Below are 16341 nucleotides of genomic sequence, written 5' to 3' on the forward strand. Positions count from 1 at the left end.
ATTAACTAATAAAGTGCTTATTTTATATATGGATTCTTGCTCTGTAATTTATTCAACATTAAGAGTTATCAATGTCATCATTTGCTGAGGAACAAGTACTTTTTAAAATTAAGGTTCCCCCCTCAATTACTCTTCCAGATAGATTCCCAGCATCCTTTGGGTGAACAAATGTTTCCTGAAATGCCCTATAAATTTTAAAATTATGCCCTCATATTATTGACTCTTCAACTGAGAGGAACAGCTGCTTTCACACTTTGCACCCTATCATTTCATACACCTCAAACAGGTCTCCTCTCAGCTTTCTCTGCCTAGCTTCATCCCAGACAACCTCCTGGAGAATCTCCTCCACATCCCTTCCAAAGCAATCGCATCCTTCCTACAGTGTGGTGACCAGAACTGCTTACAATACTCCAGCTGTGGCCTAACCAAATTCTGTACAACTCCAATTTAACCTCCTTGCTCTTGTAATCTATACCCTGACTGATGAAGGCAAATGGCTCCATGTGTCTTTTTAATGACCCTATTGACTTGTCCTACCACCTTCAGGGATCTGTGGACAAATATCCCAAAATCCTTTTGGTCCTCTGAAATTCTTGTTGTACTGCTATTCATTGAGTAATCCCTTGGCTTGTTACTTTTTCCAAAGTGCACAACCTCACACTTATCGGGGTTAAATTCCATCTGTTCCTTTGGATATACATTAATTTTCTTGACTCGGGTATAGGAGGCAGTGAGCACAAAACTCGGAAACCCAGTGAACAATGAGAAGAATAGTAAGGGACTTCAGGATAACATAAACGGGCAAAATTGGCAGACATATGACAGATAAAATTTTAAAAGAACTTGAAGCGATACATTTTGGGTGAAAGAAAAGGAGATTTAATGTTAAACAGAATGATTGTAAGAAGCTGTGCATGGAAAATATCTAAGATTGTATGTACACAAGGCTCTCTATCTCTAGACTAAAAGGTCTGTATTCATGTCCCATCTACTCCAGAGGTGTCACAACATTTCTGAACAGGTTGATTAAAGATATCTAAAATATTCATTTCTTGTCATTCATGATATAATTCAAAGACAATTATAGCAGCTGGTCTAAATCCCTTATAAATAATGAACAAATGGAATATATTAAGAAGAAATTATTCAGAGAATTATTTGATGTAAAGTGACAGATTATCAATATCTAAAGGTATAAGTGAAGGACAAATAATGTAATATAAGTCAACAAAGTCATATCGGTATTAGGTGTTCTGAAGCAACTGACAAATCTAATGATCCACATCCCTGGACATAAATAAAGGAAAAAAAAGAATAGTCCATATTCATCATCATTAATTGGCTCTGGATGTAAATCGAACAGTTGGAACACAGGTGACTTAATGTTTGTGGTTAATAAGTGAAAATTGCCACAGGTGATTTAGTGGAGGGTAAAGCCATTTGGTTGTGTATGACAGTATTTCCAGATATAAAATGAAATGACCCATATTCTATGTTGCTAAAAGCCCAAACACAACTGAAAGGTTTTCACTCAACTTGCTCAGCCTTACTCAGCATCAGCTCTCACTGTGCCATATGTAGCACTAACTTGGATCTTACATGAAGATGAAGTAAGCAGCTGTTATCTCCTCAGCCATATGTTATTCCTCAGGACATAGGGAATCAGGAATAAGGTAAGACGCTCAACACAGAATCAGCTTTTGCAGAACACCTGTGCCTTGGAAAGCTCAAGTTTCCACACTTGGGTCACAATGACACCTCCTTTGCTGTGGATCTGGTAGGCATGCATTGCCAGTAGCCATCAAGGCGACTGAAGGGCTGGCCTCGTCATTGTGGGTGTTCTGCATTTGCCTCACCTTCAAGGACAGAGAACAGAGCAATGATTATGAGAGATGGATTAAAAGAACAGATTGGAATAATAACAATGGTGGACAGGGATAATGAGGCATGGTATGTGGCAGTTAATAAGTGGAGGGTGAGCAGGAATGTTACCTGTTTCAATGGAAATGCGAGAAGGTACATTGTCACAGAAATGGGCAGAACTGGAAGGTGTATTGTTCTGAGGAGCACTATGCAGAAGAATGTTGGGGAAGCGAAGAAGGTAGAGCTTGATGTGTTGAAATGGATGTCACTCACCTTTCGTGCCCTTATGAAATCAATTAATCTCTTAGCACATATTCTCCAGGATCAAGGAACCACATTCCCACAGTTCGCTTCCTTGACTACTTCAATTTCTACCCCCTTAGTCATCTTTCTTCCATCTGCAAGAATCAGTAAGCAGGGGCGAGTCCGAGACCTGAAAAGCAATCTTCAAACTTAGCTTACTGAGTCTCCAGTTAACCGCAATGTAGAATTCAGTGACACCAAGCCTACCAGGAGCCCTTTCAACTGGAGATTCTTCTTTTTATAGGAAGGAGGGGGTCATCATTGTGTGTCTCCTCTGAGGTTAATCTGAAAACTGTGAAGCAGCATGTTAGTCCTGTGCACCATCCAAACATGCACTACACCACACACCAAACTGGGTCAGACCTATAGCACAATTCCTTCAACACTGCTGGGTCAGAGGTCTTGGGACTCCTAGCTCAGCAGCCCTGTGGGGTACCTACACAGATAATCTGTGGTAGCTTAAAAAGGTGATTCAGCACTGAGGAGCATGGATAGAAGTCACAAGTGTTGCTCATGTTCCCAACCCTCAAACCAGAACATAGTTAGCTCCCTGAGCCTGGCTATTGGAGGTTGGTGTACACGTCCTGGGCTAGATATTTTCCAAACCTTTTCAGAGATCAGAGAACTCCTACAGTGTGGAAACAGGCTATTTGGCCCAACATGACCACACTGACCCTCTGAAGTCTAACCCACCCAGACCCAATCCCCTACCCTATTACTTTACATTTACCTCTAACTAATGCACCTAATCATACATCCCTGGTCACCAAGGGACAATTTAACATGGCCAATTCACCTAACTTGCACATCTTTGGATTATGGGAGGAAACTGGAGCACCCAGAGGAAATCCAGACAGACACAGGGAGAATGTAGAAATTCCACAGTCACCCAAAGGCTGGAGTTGAACCCGGGTCCTTGGTGCTGTGAAGCAGCAATGCTAACCACTGAGTCACTGTGCCACTCTAAAGCAAAGGCAAACGTACATATTGCAAGTGTGAATCTGTAACTTTCAAATTGTGACCACAGACCTGGCCAGTATGGGGATTGACGTATCTCTGAAGCAGGTAGGACTTGGAACTGGGCCTCCTGGCCCACAGGTATGGGCATTACCAGTGCACAAGAACAGTGCCAATTCTCTCCTGGTTCATGTCACCACCAGCATCTGAAATGTGATGTGTAAGGACAGGGCAGTAACCATTGGCATTGCCAACAACCTGCACATCCTCAGAATGAATAATCATTTTAAACATTAACTTGCTGTAAGTGACCTCATTTAGGTCAATTTTTGCCGTTTGTCCCCTTCCCTCACCTCCAACAATTTTCTAACTAGTACAATGGAAATATTCAAGGAAATGTCTTTGTTAGATTGCTTCTCTCCTGTGACTGTTTTGGAAGACAAATTTGCAACTTCCTGGAGACTGCAGCCATGGGGTTGGGGGAGGTGGTAAGCCATTCCTAGTGAATGGTTTTCAATGAATTCTCCGCCAGCTGGAAGCATGATCTGGTTGGGGTGGAGCTGTTCCAATTCTGGCGTCCCCCACCCAAATCACGTCGTATCACGGTGCAACACATCAGCAGAGTCCGTGCTTACAGCCTCTACAAGGGGAGGCAGTAGGTCTTCGACAAAAGACCTGCAAGGCCTATGGAGCCTCTCGCAATGGTAGGTGCCGGTGTGTGCAAAGTGGGTTAAAACTCCTCGCTTTGCATTGAAGGCTGCCCCCGGTCTGACGTATGAGAGCGCCTTTCGGGGGCTCTGAATGGAGAATGGCGGATGCGGATTCCATGAGCTCGCCGGCTGCCTCTCCCTTTCTGGGGCTGCACATCACCTCGCCTCCCAATTTCAGGTAAAGCAGAGGCAGTGCGGGGTCGCGGCTTCGTGCGGTGTTGAACGTCCGTGCTGTCCGGTAGCGCTCGATGTGAAATGCCAAGGCTGCTGAGCCAGAGGGAGGAGGAGGAGGAAGGGACATGTTAGAGCATTTAAAGTGGGGGGCAATGACTATACTGAAACAGCCAGGGCTGTTACAGCAGGAACGGGGAGCTCTGCTCTGCTCCTATTCCCCCACTGTTCCCAGTTGAGTGACGCTGAGAATTGGGTTTAATTTGATTTAATTGCAGGTTATTTGTGTGTGTGTTTCTTGTTGCTAGAAGTGGCGGAGATGATTTCAGGGCGTGGACAGCTCCCTGTGAGAACGGACCGGGAAGCAACACCGGGGAGGGTTTTATTTGAAATGTTAGCTCTTTTTTTAAAAAAAGAGAAGCATCTTCCGAAATCCGTTTTCCGTGCGGAAATTACAATCCGAAATAACGTTTGGACCTCTTTTCTTAAAAAAAAACAAATTAGCTGTCATCCTCCTGTTCGTTTCTGAAGCTGGAATTGAGACAGCAGGTTGATGAGCCAACTCCATGCATTTGTTGAGTCTCTGTGTGATTTTTAAATGTGCTAAATGTTAGGAAGTGGCGTGCTTAAGTCGGGAAAGGACAGCTCAGAAAGAAGCTGTTGGATTGCAGGGATATTTTGAAAATTCAGCCTAGGAATGGTAATGAGACTATTTCTGGGGACTGGAAAGACTATGGGAGATGGATAAGATAAATAGACGATGTCTCCTCCCTGAGGTGGGGAGTCCAGAACGAGAGGGCATAGGGTTGGCGGTGAGGGGAAAGGTAGAAAAAGGAGTTAGGGGATAACTTTTTTTTTCTCAAAGGGTGGTACGTGTATGCAATGAGCTGCCAGAGGAAGTGGTGGAGGCTGGTACAATTGCCACATTTAAAAGGCATCTGGATGGCTACATGAATAGGAAGGGTTTAGCGAGATATGGGACTAGATTAGGTTAGGATATCCTAACCTATGGCATGGATGGGTTGGACTGAAGGGTCTGTTTCCATGCTATACATCTCTATGACCCCAAGTCCTGTTCAGAAACTTGGGCATAAAATTTTGGTTAAGGTTGCCCTTTCAGATGAGGTGTAACCCCATCTGCCCCTCCTGTGAAAGCTCCAATGATTTCTATTTGTAGGAAAAGCTGGGGACCTCTTCCTTTCAAACTGATATGCATGTTGTAAATATTAAAAACCGGCCTTCTATTGTTTGTGGGATCCTGCTTTGTTGGTCGGATGGATGCCTTGTTTGAGATTGCAACTATGACTATTCTTTTGTAAGCATTTCATGATCATTTCTAATGAACCTGTTCAGAGATGTTACAGTCCACTTCTGGAGCAGGTGGGACTTGAACCTAAGCCTTTGGCTATCACTACACTGTACCATAAGTCCTCATAAGCATTTAATTTTATTTTCTTTTATATCTGTGAAAGATAACACTTCCAATGTAATGGCTCACCTTGCCCCATAAGCTTTCAATTGGCTGCTAATTAGCTGTCTGAAGATCATGAAAGGCACTATCTAAATGATAGACTTATCATTTATTAAATCAGCTCCTGTACAATACCTGAATAATCCATGGTCTGTTCTTAATATGTGGGATTTTCTTAAATCTTACAGGTGTTCTTTTTGGTGAAATTGCTTCCTGCTATTTTGACCTTTTCATGATTGTCTGTTAGTTCCTGGAGGCATAAACCAGTCACATTCCTCCATTTTTTTAGGATTTCCCCTGAATATTGGTCTTTATTATTTCATCTAATGGCAACTGGGTCCATTATTCACTGGTATAGGGTATTTTTCTCAGGAAAATCAGAAAACTGAGGGGTGACTTGTTTATTATCTTTATGACAGACGTAACGAAGATGCCGCCACTTGTGGGTTGCTCCAAATGAGAATGTGAGATAATCACTGACAATTGCAAATAAGAATTCCAGAGGAAATTATTCTTCAAGTGGTGGGGGTGTGGAACTGCTACCACATGGACTGTTAGTGAAAAATGTAGATGCATTTCAGAGGAAAGAATAGAAACACAGGAGGAGGAAAGAATAGAAAGATACACAATGGAATGCGATTAAGTAAGCTGGAAGGAATCGATGTGACACACGAATACCAGCCTCGAACCAAAGAGATACATAGGTAGTTTCTTGTCTGTAAATTTTATTTAAAATTACTTTGACTGTAGGATTGCTTCCTCCACCATCAGAATTCAGTGCTCCTTCACTTTTGGTATCTTGAGCATCCTGTTTTTAATTGTCTTAGCATTGTTCTGTTCAAAAGCTTGGGAATTCTGTTTAAACCTCTTTTTTTCCCCCTTTTTTTTTGAGACACTTCTAAAATCATCTTTTCAGCTTTTGCTTACCTGGCTTGTCTCCTTCTGTGGTATGATCAAATTTTGATTGATAACATTCCTGGGAATGGGTTTCTGTTGGTGTTTTGGAATTTTATTTTGATTCCTTTTTTTTGTCACCAGTAACTACAACGTTATTTAAAGGATTACGAATCTACCTGTTTGGCAAAGAACTGGTCTAATATATAGACAAGTCCAGGTAAAGATAGCAAGCTTTCCCCTGTTAATGGGGGGTGGTGGAGGGGGAGAAATTAGCTACCTTGCCTGGTATGGCCTGTGGAGTGCAGCCCCAAACAAATGTGAGTGACTCTTGCCTACCATCTGAATATGCCACAGCTGAAAATGTGTTGCTGGAAAAGCGCAGCAGGTCAGGCAGCATCCAAAGAGCAGGGGAATTGACGTTTCGGGTATAAGCCCTTCTTCAGGAATCAGGACCAGTTCAGTCAGCCGAAGGAGCGTGTCAGTGGAAGGGTACTGGTTGGTACGGCGGGAAAGGAAGAAGCAGAGGGTTTTGAGTCCTTTGTGATGGGGGATGGAGGTGTACAAGGACTGGATGTCCATGGTGAAGATGAAGCGTTGGGGACCGGGGAAGCAAAAATCATGGAGGAGGTGGAGGGCGTGGGTGGTGTCCTGAACGTAGGTGGGGAGTTCTTGGACTCTTGAATATGCCACACACATGTAACAAAGGTCTGTCTTCTCAAGCAACTGGGAATAGGCATGTGACCTCTACTCTACCAGCATGAAGTTTTGGAAAAGTTCAGTAAGCAGCAACTTGTATTTGTAATGTTCCCTTTTTTAATTCAATGAACTATCAAAAAGATGCTTCCTGGGAACATCTTAAGCCCAAACTGCACATCCACTAGATGACTAATGGTCAATGAGTTAAGCTTTAAAGACAGTCTTAAAGGTGGAAAGAGAGTTGGCAGGATGAAAGGGTTTAAGGAGCAAACTGCAGAACACAAAGTTCAGGTAACTGAAGGTACTGGTACCGTTACTGATGGGGAACAGTGAAAATTTCTAATCTGTAGGTGCTCAGGAGAAGTTCAAAAGCACAAAGGCCTAAATACAAATAGCTCCCTCACTTAACCCCTGTTCAGATATCTGTTCGGTTACGCCATAGATCTAATTGGCCAGTTGCAGCAGCATCAGTGGATGCAGAGAACTACTTTTATTTTATCCAAAGCCTGAAGATTGAGAAACTGGGCTCTTTGGTTTCTTTATTGTCAGGATGAAGCTGCAACTGCCTCCAGGTAGTATCTCCATTTAGAGATGCAGCAGTTTGACTTCTACTTAGCTGCCCTCCTGGTGACAGCCATTGAAGTTCTAGTCAGGTGTGGCTGGGAGCAGCTGCTGGAGTTGGACAGAACACTTTCTCTCCCAATCAATTTATTAAGTGTAGCTGAATTCGATGTTTCACTGACTGGGTGACATCACACCCTACGGTGTTAAATTTGATTAGACCCTAGGATTCTTAAAACAGGCATAGTCTTCCTTTGCAAATTGAAAGAAACTAATGTCTGTTTCAGGTGGCCCCCCTGGGTGCCTCACAAGAGGGCTAATTAAGCTTCTCAACAGACATTGTTTGAACATCTTGGGGGCAGAATATTAGACACCCATTGCACCAGTAAAAGACACCTATTTCTACTGCAGTCTTTGTCTCCAGGCCGTTTGTGGCACAGTTTTACCAACCTCTGTCTAAAGTAGTTAATACTGTCACAAGAACTGGGAATTACTTTGAGCATTGTAGTCACTGCTCTGTCTGTAACAGGCACCCACAATTGTACACTATTTCAGATGATTGTACCATTATTCTGCACATATATGACTGTGTAAGATTTATAAAGAAGAAAGCATTCATTAAGCAGCTTTCAGAGACGCAATTACAACTGATGTCAGTTGTTTTGCACCTTTCTTGTTTAAAATGGGGGTTTATATTACTTAGTCTGCATTTTAAAACTCAAGTGATATTCCATTAATTGACATGAATACTGTTATCTGCAGTTGTTATCCAAGTTGGAATATTGTTGAAATTGCACCAGAATCTGTGGCTAACAGTTTGGAGAGACACCAAACTTAATCGTGGAATTAAAACTGTCCTTATGCCACAGTGCTGCACAATAAGTCAGTTGTCCCACGTTATATTTTGGTACCATGAGCGTTTTTACAGCTCTAGTGAAATCAATTGTTTTAGTCAGATTTAACAATTTGTAAATTTCATAATCTACAATGGATTAAGTGGAATTTATAAAATGAGCAAGTTGTTAAAGATGGTTCATCAGGTCACACTGTCTTGAGTCAGATGACTCTCTAGGTTCAAGTCTTTCTTTCACTGGAAAATGGGGATTATGATCAAGGTGGACGCACTCAGGGTAGTACTTAGGAAGTGCTGCCCTAACAGAAGTGCTGATTGTAAGGTAAGATGTTGGACTGAAGCCTCTCACCTGTTGAATATCAAATAATTCTGCACATGTGGCAGAACTTAGTCTATAGCCCTACAATAAATACTGTAATTAATTGCTCTTAATTACTTTGTTTCCAATAATTTGGGTGTTTATATGCATCACTACCATTCACTGTCAGTTGTGGTTCTGGATTGCACTCGCACAAAATGTAGGTCTACAATTCACCAAAGTCTGAGCCTTTCAAACTCTTGGGTCTGTTTACAAGTAGAGTCTGGAATGTTAATGGATGTTAATTGTATTATCAAGGTTAATGATAAATAGGTTGTGGGTTATGGTGTTTCTTTCCTGTGAACCAGGATGTCTAGGTTCAAGCTCACATCCATTTGAGACAGGTGTAATAACATCTCTGAACAGATTGATTGTAAAACATCTATAAAGAAAGGTTGCCTTCCATGGGCACCATACATGTTGAAGAATATTAATTCTAGGAATTTTAAGTTGCCTGTGAAATTTATTTTTGTTGCAATGCACCCCTTTTTAAGGACTAGTTCTTGAAGTTAACAAGTTAGTTAATTTGCTCATGGAACAGGTTTTTTTAAAAAAGTTCCTTCCTACAAACGGAGGGACTGGAGTGCATCACCATTTCTCACCACTCTATTTAAGTGTTTAAATTTGATCACTTTCTTTTAAAGGTTTTGTTAGTGGTCATTTTTCAGATGTTGCCAATTAGTTTGTTTCTTTGCTCAAGAGTATGAAGAAATGCTGAAAAAACACATTCATTTAAAGACAATATGATGAGTGAATTTGATCACGTCGTTATTGATTTGCGTGAATACAAAGAAAGCTTGAGGTTTCCTGTGGTGCAGTGGTATTGTCTCTGTCTGAGCCAGGAAGCCCAGGTTCAAGCCCCAACTGCTGCAGAGGTGTGTCATAACATCTCTGAACACTTATTGTTATATACAATGTGATTTGTTTGTTTTGTAGACTTTATTTTTAAATAGTTGATTTGTTGTGGAGGATGTTGTATGCGGCAATTGTAGGTTTGGAATCCTGGGCTGTCTCATGTCCATGTTCACATACAGTTAATTCTGCTATAACACGGTAGTTCCACTCTCATGCAACCCCCTGTTATAAGAAACTAGTGTAATAGAAGCACCGTTTAAACTCATGGGGCTGGCATAGTGTTACATACTTAAAACCTTGCGCTTCAGAAACAGTGTCCCCAATTTGTCAATTGTGTTATAGCAGATTGTGTTAATGAAACACGTGTAATAGCAGAATGACCTGTACTTTGGGCAATATTGGAGCTCCTTTTTTTTTCATTATTTGAAGAGGCCACCCTTTGGTTTTTAGTTGATTTCAGCCTCATTCTCCCGATCTTTAGGACCTCCACAACATGTAACCAAAAGCATTTCTCTCTGTGATTACCTCTGCACTTGGACAAGAGCCAACAGATGCATGGGAGCACAATCGATTACAAGTTCCCCTTCAAAGCATGGACCATCCTCACTTGGAAACTGTGTTGTTATTGCATCACTGTTACTAGATTAAACTCCTGGAGTTCCCTCCCTAATGCTAAGCCCCTTTTGGTACACTTAACACGAGGTGGACCGCAGAAGTTCAAGAAGGTAGTTTGCTGCTTTTCCAAGGGCAGACGTGGAAGGACAACAAATATTCTTGCCAGGCTACTCGTGCAAAGATTACTCTCACCTGTGATACCTGGGGATGTGAATGATCTCTGGAGTTGACAGGATTAATTTTTAAACGGTTAGGATCAAAGGGATTGAATGAGGCTTAGGCCATGTTGCTTCACATGTCTCCATTCAATGTAGACAAACAGCAGCTCTCAGTATCGCTGCCACAAAGAAATGCCAAAAGAATAAATCCAATTTCATCCTGATCTGGGTTTTACTTAGCCCCAACCTCCTCCCACCAGATTTCATCCAAGGCTCTGGAGTGGTGAGGGGTTCTTTGTCCAAAATATGGCAGCGTCTGTACTACATTAACATATATCTGTCTTTAGTATTAGTGTCCATTCCTGTGACCTGATTTGGTCAAATTCAAACAGTGGTGGATATTAATGTTTTGGGGAGACACTCCATCCATGTAACCATTTTTGACCCATACCTGCCTTCTCACTACTTTTTAATAGCATTTTTTGATCTGTTCATTGGGTTAACATCTGGCTAAGAACTTGGTACGGCAATAGATTATTGGAACTGCATACTTTGGGTACCAGGTCAGCATTAGTTATGGTAGGGAGAGGATATTTAACTGATGTGTCTAATATCTATCCAGAATGACAGAAATGATCCATCTAGAGAGAAATTACTGTTAGCTCATTACTTTTGTTATTCATATGAGATGTGGATATTGCAAATTCCCTTTTTTTAAATGTTCAAGTGTCAAGTTCCTAACTATGCCATTCCACTAGGGGATTAATTTTATTTTAAACCGTAAGTGTTTTAATGCCTCTGCTAGAACGTCAGAGCGGGGAGAAAGGATTAGTTGATGGTGTGACAATGAGTGAGCAGACTTTTTGCACAAGAGGATAGAAGCAGCAGACAGCATGTTGGCAGAGATACTGATTGCAGAAGTTTAAGGAACAAAGAGCATTGTTATTGTTACGATCCTTTGGAGACATATTGGGCTGGCACCGTACTATTTAGAACAAAGAGCCTTAAAGAGAGAAGCTTCTGAAGAAAGGCAATTCAGAGAGAGAGAGAAAAAAGTGATGCAGCCCATTACTCCAAGCAGTAGGATAATCAAACAAGAGGTTTCTCAAGAAACCCACCTTTTATGAAAAATCTACAAGTGGAGAGGGAGCAGATAGCTGAATCACATGACAAGTTGTATCTATTCATTAATTAACCAATCATCTTGTTGGTGCAAGCAATTCTCATCAAAGAGGCTATATGGTGTCAGTTAACATAATTACTGTGTTTTCATTGTAGATTCTCAATGGAGGACAAGACCAGTCTGTCCATCGTGCTTATGTTGGCACTTTAAATGACTTATCAAATTGCTCTCACTTCGCAATAGCCCTGCATATTGTTTTAATTTTTAATACTTGCCTTGTTTCTTATTTGTGGGCATTTGCAATCAGTCATAATCATCTTCATAGCTACTCTCCCTCTCCCTGAGAGTGATAGGCAAAAAGGACTTGGAGCAGGAGTCAGCAATTTCGCTCCAAACTCACATATGATCATAGCTGATCCATCTCAGTCTCAACTCCACTTTCCTCCCTGCTCCCCATAATCTTTCAATACTAATAATCTGTCCATTCCTACCCACCCCCCCCCCCCCCCCCCCCCTTCAAATTTTCTCAATGCTCTAGCATCCGCTTCACTCTGGGGTACTAAATTCTACAAATTCATGACCTTTTGCTTGAAATTTCACCTCCCAGTTTGAAATTTGCTAGCCCTAATCCTGAAACTGTGACCCCTCATTCTAGATTGCCCCACATGTGGAAATCTTCTTTCTATATCCACTTTGTCAATCCCCTTAGCATCTTTATATATACTTCGATTAGATCTCCTCTTGTTCTTCTAAACTCAAGTATAGGCTTAAACTACTGTTTCTGTTCATTAGACAAGCCCTTCATCTTTGAAATCAATCTAATGAACCTCCTGTGAAGTACTTACAATATAACTGTGTCCTTCCCTCTGAGGCCAAAATTATGTGCAGTACTCCAAATGTGGTCTCAATGCCTTGTGCAGTTATAGCACACTCCCCTGCTTTTACATTCTGTTCCTTTGACAATAACTTTCTTTACTACCTGCATACCCGTTTTGTGATTCATGCACAAGCATTCTTGAGTTTCTCCCAATTAGGTAATATTCTATTCCTCTGACTAAATTGGATTATCTCTCACTTATCCACATTAAACTTCATCAGCCAAACTTTTGCCCATTCAGCTAACTGGTCTGTAACCTCCATTAATAATGTTGTTTTCTCTATTGCAACTTACTTTACTGCATATTTTAGTGTCACCTGCAAACTTACCTTTCGTACTTGCATAAAAGTCATTAATTTAGGTTGTAAATAGTTGGGCACTAAGGACTGAACTCTGAGGCACCCACTAGTTGCATCTTGGCAACCAGAAAAAAAGGACCCACTGGTCTGGATCTCTGCTTTCTGGTAGTTATCCAGTCTTCTAACCAAACTAATAAATTTCCCCCAGTGCCAGTTTAATTTTACCTTGTGTATACACCTTTTTATGCAGCACCTCATCTAATGCCTTCTGCAAGTCCAGATATACTACTTCACATCATTCCTATCAGCATATTGTTCATTGTGCTTTCACTTCATATTCGAACATCACCAGCTAGAAAAGAGAGCTTGCATTTTGTTAGCACCTTTTCACCATCTCAGGGTATTGGCTGTAAAATGTAATTATTTTTGACATGTAACAGTCACTGTAATCTGGGAAATGTGGCAGTTAGCTTTGCACAAATTTTGCCAAACAGTTGCAAGATAATGACTGTTTTTGCTTTGACATGTTGGTCGAGGGATGAATTGAGTCTGGATATACCTGTTCCCCTTCAAAATAAGGTTTACATCTATATCATTGTGCCAATGTAGTAACATTATCTAGAAGATGTCACCTCCAACCGGTACTGTGCTCAGTCTATGCTGGAATGTCAACCATAGAGTTTGTGCTCAAGTAGGGCTTCAACCCACAACCTTTGGGTATGGGATGCTATGAAACTGATCCAGGCCAACACCCAAAGTCCTATCTTGTTTGATTAGACCTGTGAAATAGTAAACTACTATTAAATTTAATCAATGTTATGATTTTCTTTTTTGAAACACTTGAAGACTTACCAGGCTGTGTAACTTTAGCACCACTACTTAAACTTAAGGATGCAAAATAAGTCTAGGAGGTAAAGGGGAAGTATAATGAGGTATTTAAGATGTTTAATATATTAAAGGAAATTAGACAAACTATTTCCCCTTGTGTGTGAATTTAGAAAAAGGTGGCAAATCTGTCAATGAGATTTGGGCTTCCTGACATGATCCCACTTCCCGTCACAAAGGGCCCTGAAATTCTTCCGTTTTCTCTCAACTGTTGAGAATGAGTCAGTTGAAAATGTCACAAGCTGAGCTTCTGTTAGGTAGGTTTACTGAAGGAGTACGGTGTGTGGATGGAGTTGTGATACAAGTCAACCACTATCTAATGTAACAGAAGAGCAGTACAAGCTTGAGGGGCTAAATGGCCTGACTTGTTCCTGTCTTGTGCTGTAGTGATTTTCGTTGGTAGTCTCCAAATTCTATTCACCAAACTTTTTATTGGGAAATGAGTAAATAGATTTTTTTAAAATTTTGTTCAATTTCGTGTTCTGCTATCATGCTGGGCTACATTTAAGAAGACTTCAGTAGCACTCCATCAGCTATGAGGGGGCAAAGTGTTAACTGAATTGCCAAAATTTAAAGGTGCTTTCATTTTTCAACATGTTTTAATTGACGTCTTTGAAGTTGATTTGTAACTGAGCATTAATTTCCCTGAAGAGATGATGCACAAGAGTGGGTGTTAGAAGCAATAAGGACTGTGCTCATACTTATTCAAGTATTTAAAGTTTCAAGTTTGAGATATAGTTTTCAGAAGGAAAACACAAACAATGATGGCTTGACATATCCAGAGGAACAGCACATGGTAAATTAGATACATTTTATATAAATTTCCTTACAGCAAGACCTATTAGCAATTCAGATGTGAGGCTTCCAAAGATGTTCAGGACAGGAGTAGACTGCTTCTTGCATTGAGAACTCCGTACCTTTTCAATGAAATCATACCTGACCTGTGATCTCACTCCATATAACTGCCTCTGTCAAATTTTCCTTCATGCATTTTGCTAGAGAAAATGTATAATTTCCAACTTTAAATTGTTCAGTATTTCCTAATTTCTATCCCGAACAGGTCCTCACTTTTTTTTTCTTTTAAGTGAAATGGCACCTTCAGTGTAAATGCTATTGATAAATTTAAATTGGAAAGACCAAGCGTGTAGACACAAATATTTGATAAACATGGTTTTGCTTTTGAGTCCTGTGTTGTGGACTGAAGTATAATTCAAAAGACCAATATGCATAAATGGGACTGACATAACATCTGCAAATGTGTTGCTGGTCAAAGCACAGCAGGTTAGGCAGCATCTCAGGAATAGAGAATTCGACGTTTCGAGCATAAGCCCTTCATCAGGAATAAGAGAGAGAGAGCCAAGCAGGCTGAGATAAAAGGTAGGGAGGAGGGACGAGGGGGAGGGGCGATGGAAGTGGGATAGGTGGAAGGAGGTCAAGGTGAGGGTGATAGGCCGGAGTGGGGTGGGGGCGGAGAGGTCAGGAAGAGGATTGCAGGTTAGGAGGGCGGTGCTGAGTTGAGGGAACCGACTGAGACAAGGTGGGGGGGAGGGGAAATGAGGAAGCTGGAGAAATCTGAATTCATACCTTGTGGTTGGAGGGTTCCCAGGCGGAAGATGAGGCGCTCCTCCTCCAGCCGTCGTGTAGTTGTGTTCTGCCGGTGGAGGAGTCCAAGGACCTGCATGTCCTCGGTGGAGTGGGAGGGGGAGTTAAAGTGTTGAGCCACGGGGTGATTGGGTTGGTTGGTTCGGGCGGCCCAGAGGTGTTCTCTGAAGCGTTCCGCAAGTAAGCGGCCTGTCTCACCAATATAGAGGAGGCCACATCGGGTGCAGCGGATGCAATAGATGATGTGTGTGGAGGTACAGGTGAACTTGTGGCGGATATGGAAGGATCCCTTGGGGCCTTGGAGGGAAGTGAGTGTGGAGGTGTGGGCGCAAGTTTTACATTTCCTGCGGTTGCAGGGGAAGGCGCCGGGGGTGGAGGTTGGGTTGGTGGGGGGTGTGGATCTGACAAGGGAGTCACGAAGGGAGTGGTCCTTGCGGAACGCTGATAGGGGAGGGGAGGGAAATATATCCTTGGTGGTGGGGTCCGTTTGGAGGTGGCGGAAATGGCGGCGGATAATACGTTGTATGCGCAGGTTGGTGGGGTGGTAGGTGAGAACCAGTGGGGTTCTGTCTTGGTGGCGGTTGGAGGAGCAGGGCTCAAGGGCGGAGGAGCGGGAAGTGGAGGAGATGCGGTGGAGGGCATCGTCGATCACGTCTGGGGGGAATCTGCGGTCCTTGAAGAAGGAGGCCATCTGGGCTGTGCGGTGTTGGAATTGGTCCTCCTGGGAGCAGATGCGGCGGAGACGAAGGAATTGGGAATATGGGATGGCGTTTTTACAGGGGGCAGGGTGGGAGGAGGTGTAGTCCAGGTAGCTGTGGGAGTCAGTCGGTTTATAATAGATGTCTGTGTTGAGTCGGTTGCCCGAGATAGAAATGGAAAGGTCTAGGAAGGGGAGGGAGGAGTCTGAGACAGTCCAGGTGAATTTCAGGTCGGGATGGAAGGTGTTAGTAAAGTTGATGAACTGTTCAACCTCCTCGTGGGAGCACGAGGCAGCGCCGATACAGTCATCGATGTAGCGGAGGAAAAGGTGGGGGGTGGTGCCAGTGTAGTTGCGGAAGATGGACTGTTCCACATATCCTACGAAGAG

General features: G+C 42.3%; 1 protein-coding gene across 1 annotated transcript in view; it reads left to right on the forward strand.

Moving 5' to 3' along the window:
• Positions 1 to 3948: 3948 nt before the first annotated feature.
• mapk8ip1b (mitogen-activated protein kinase 8 interacting protein 1b) overlaps positions 3949 to 16341 on the forward strand; it is a 150780-nt gene continuing 138387 nt past the window's right edge. The window contains exon 1 of the mRNA XM_060838555.1: positions 3949 to 4011. Within this exon, the coding sequence (XP_060694538.1) occupies positions 3950 to 4011 (62 nt within the window). The 5' untranslated portion in view covers position 3949. The remainder of the gene's footprint in view (positions 4012 to 16341) is intronic.

Source organism: Hemiscyllium ocellatum, chromosome 18 (assembly GCF_020745735.1).
Source record: "Hemiscyllium ocellatum isolate sHemOce1 chromosome 18, sHemOce1.pat.X.cur, whole genome shotgun sequence".
Classification (NCBI taxonomy): domain Eukaryota; kingdom Metazoa; phylum Chordata; class Chondrichthyes; order Orectolobiformes; family Hemiscylliidae; genus Hemiscyllium; species Hemiscyllium ocellatum.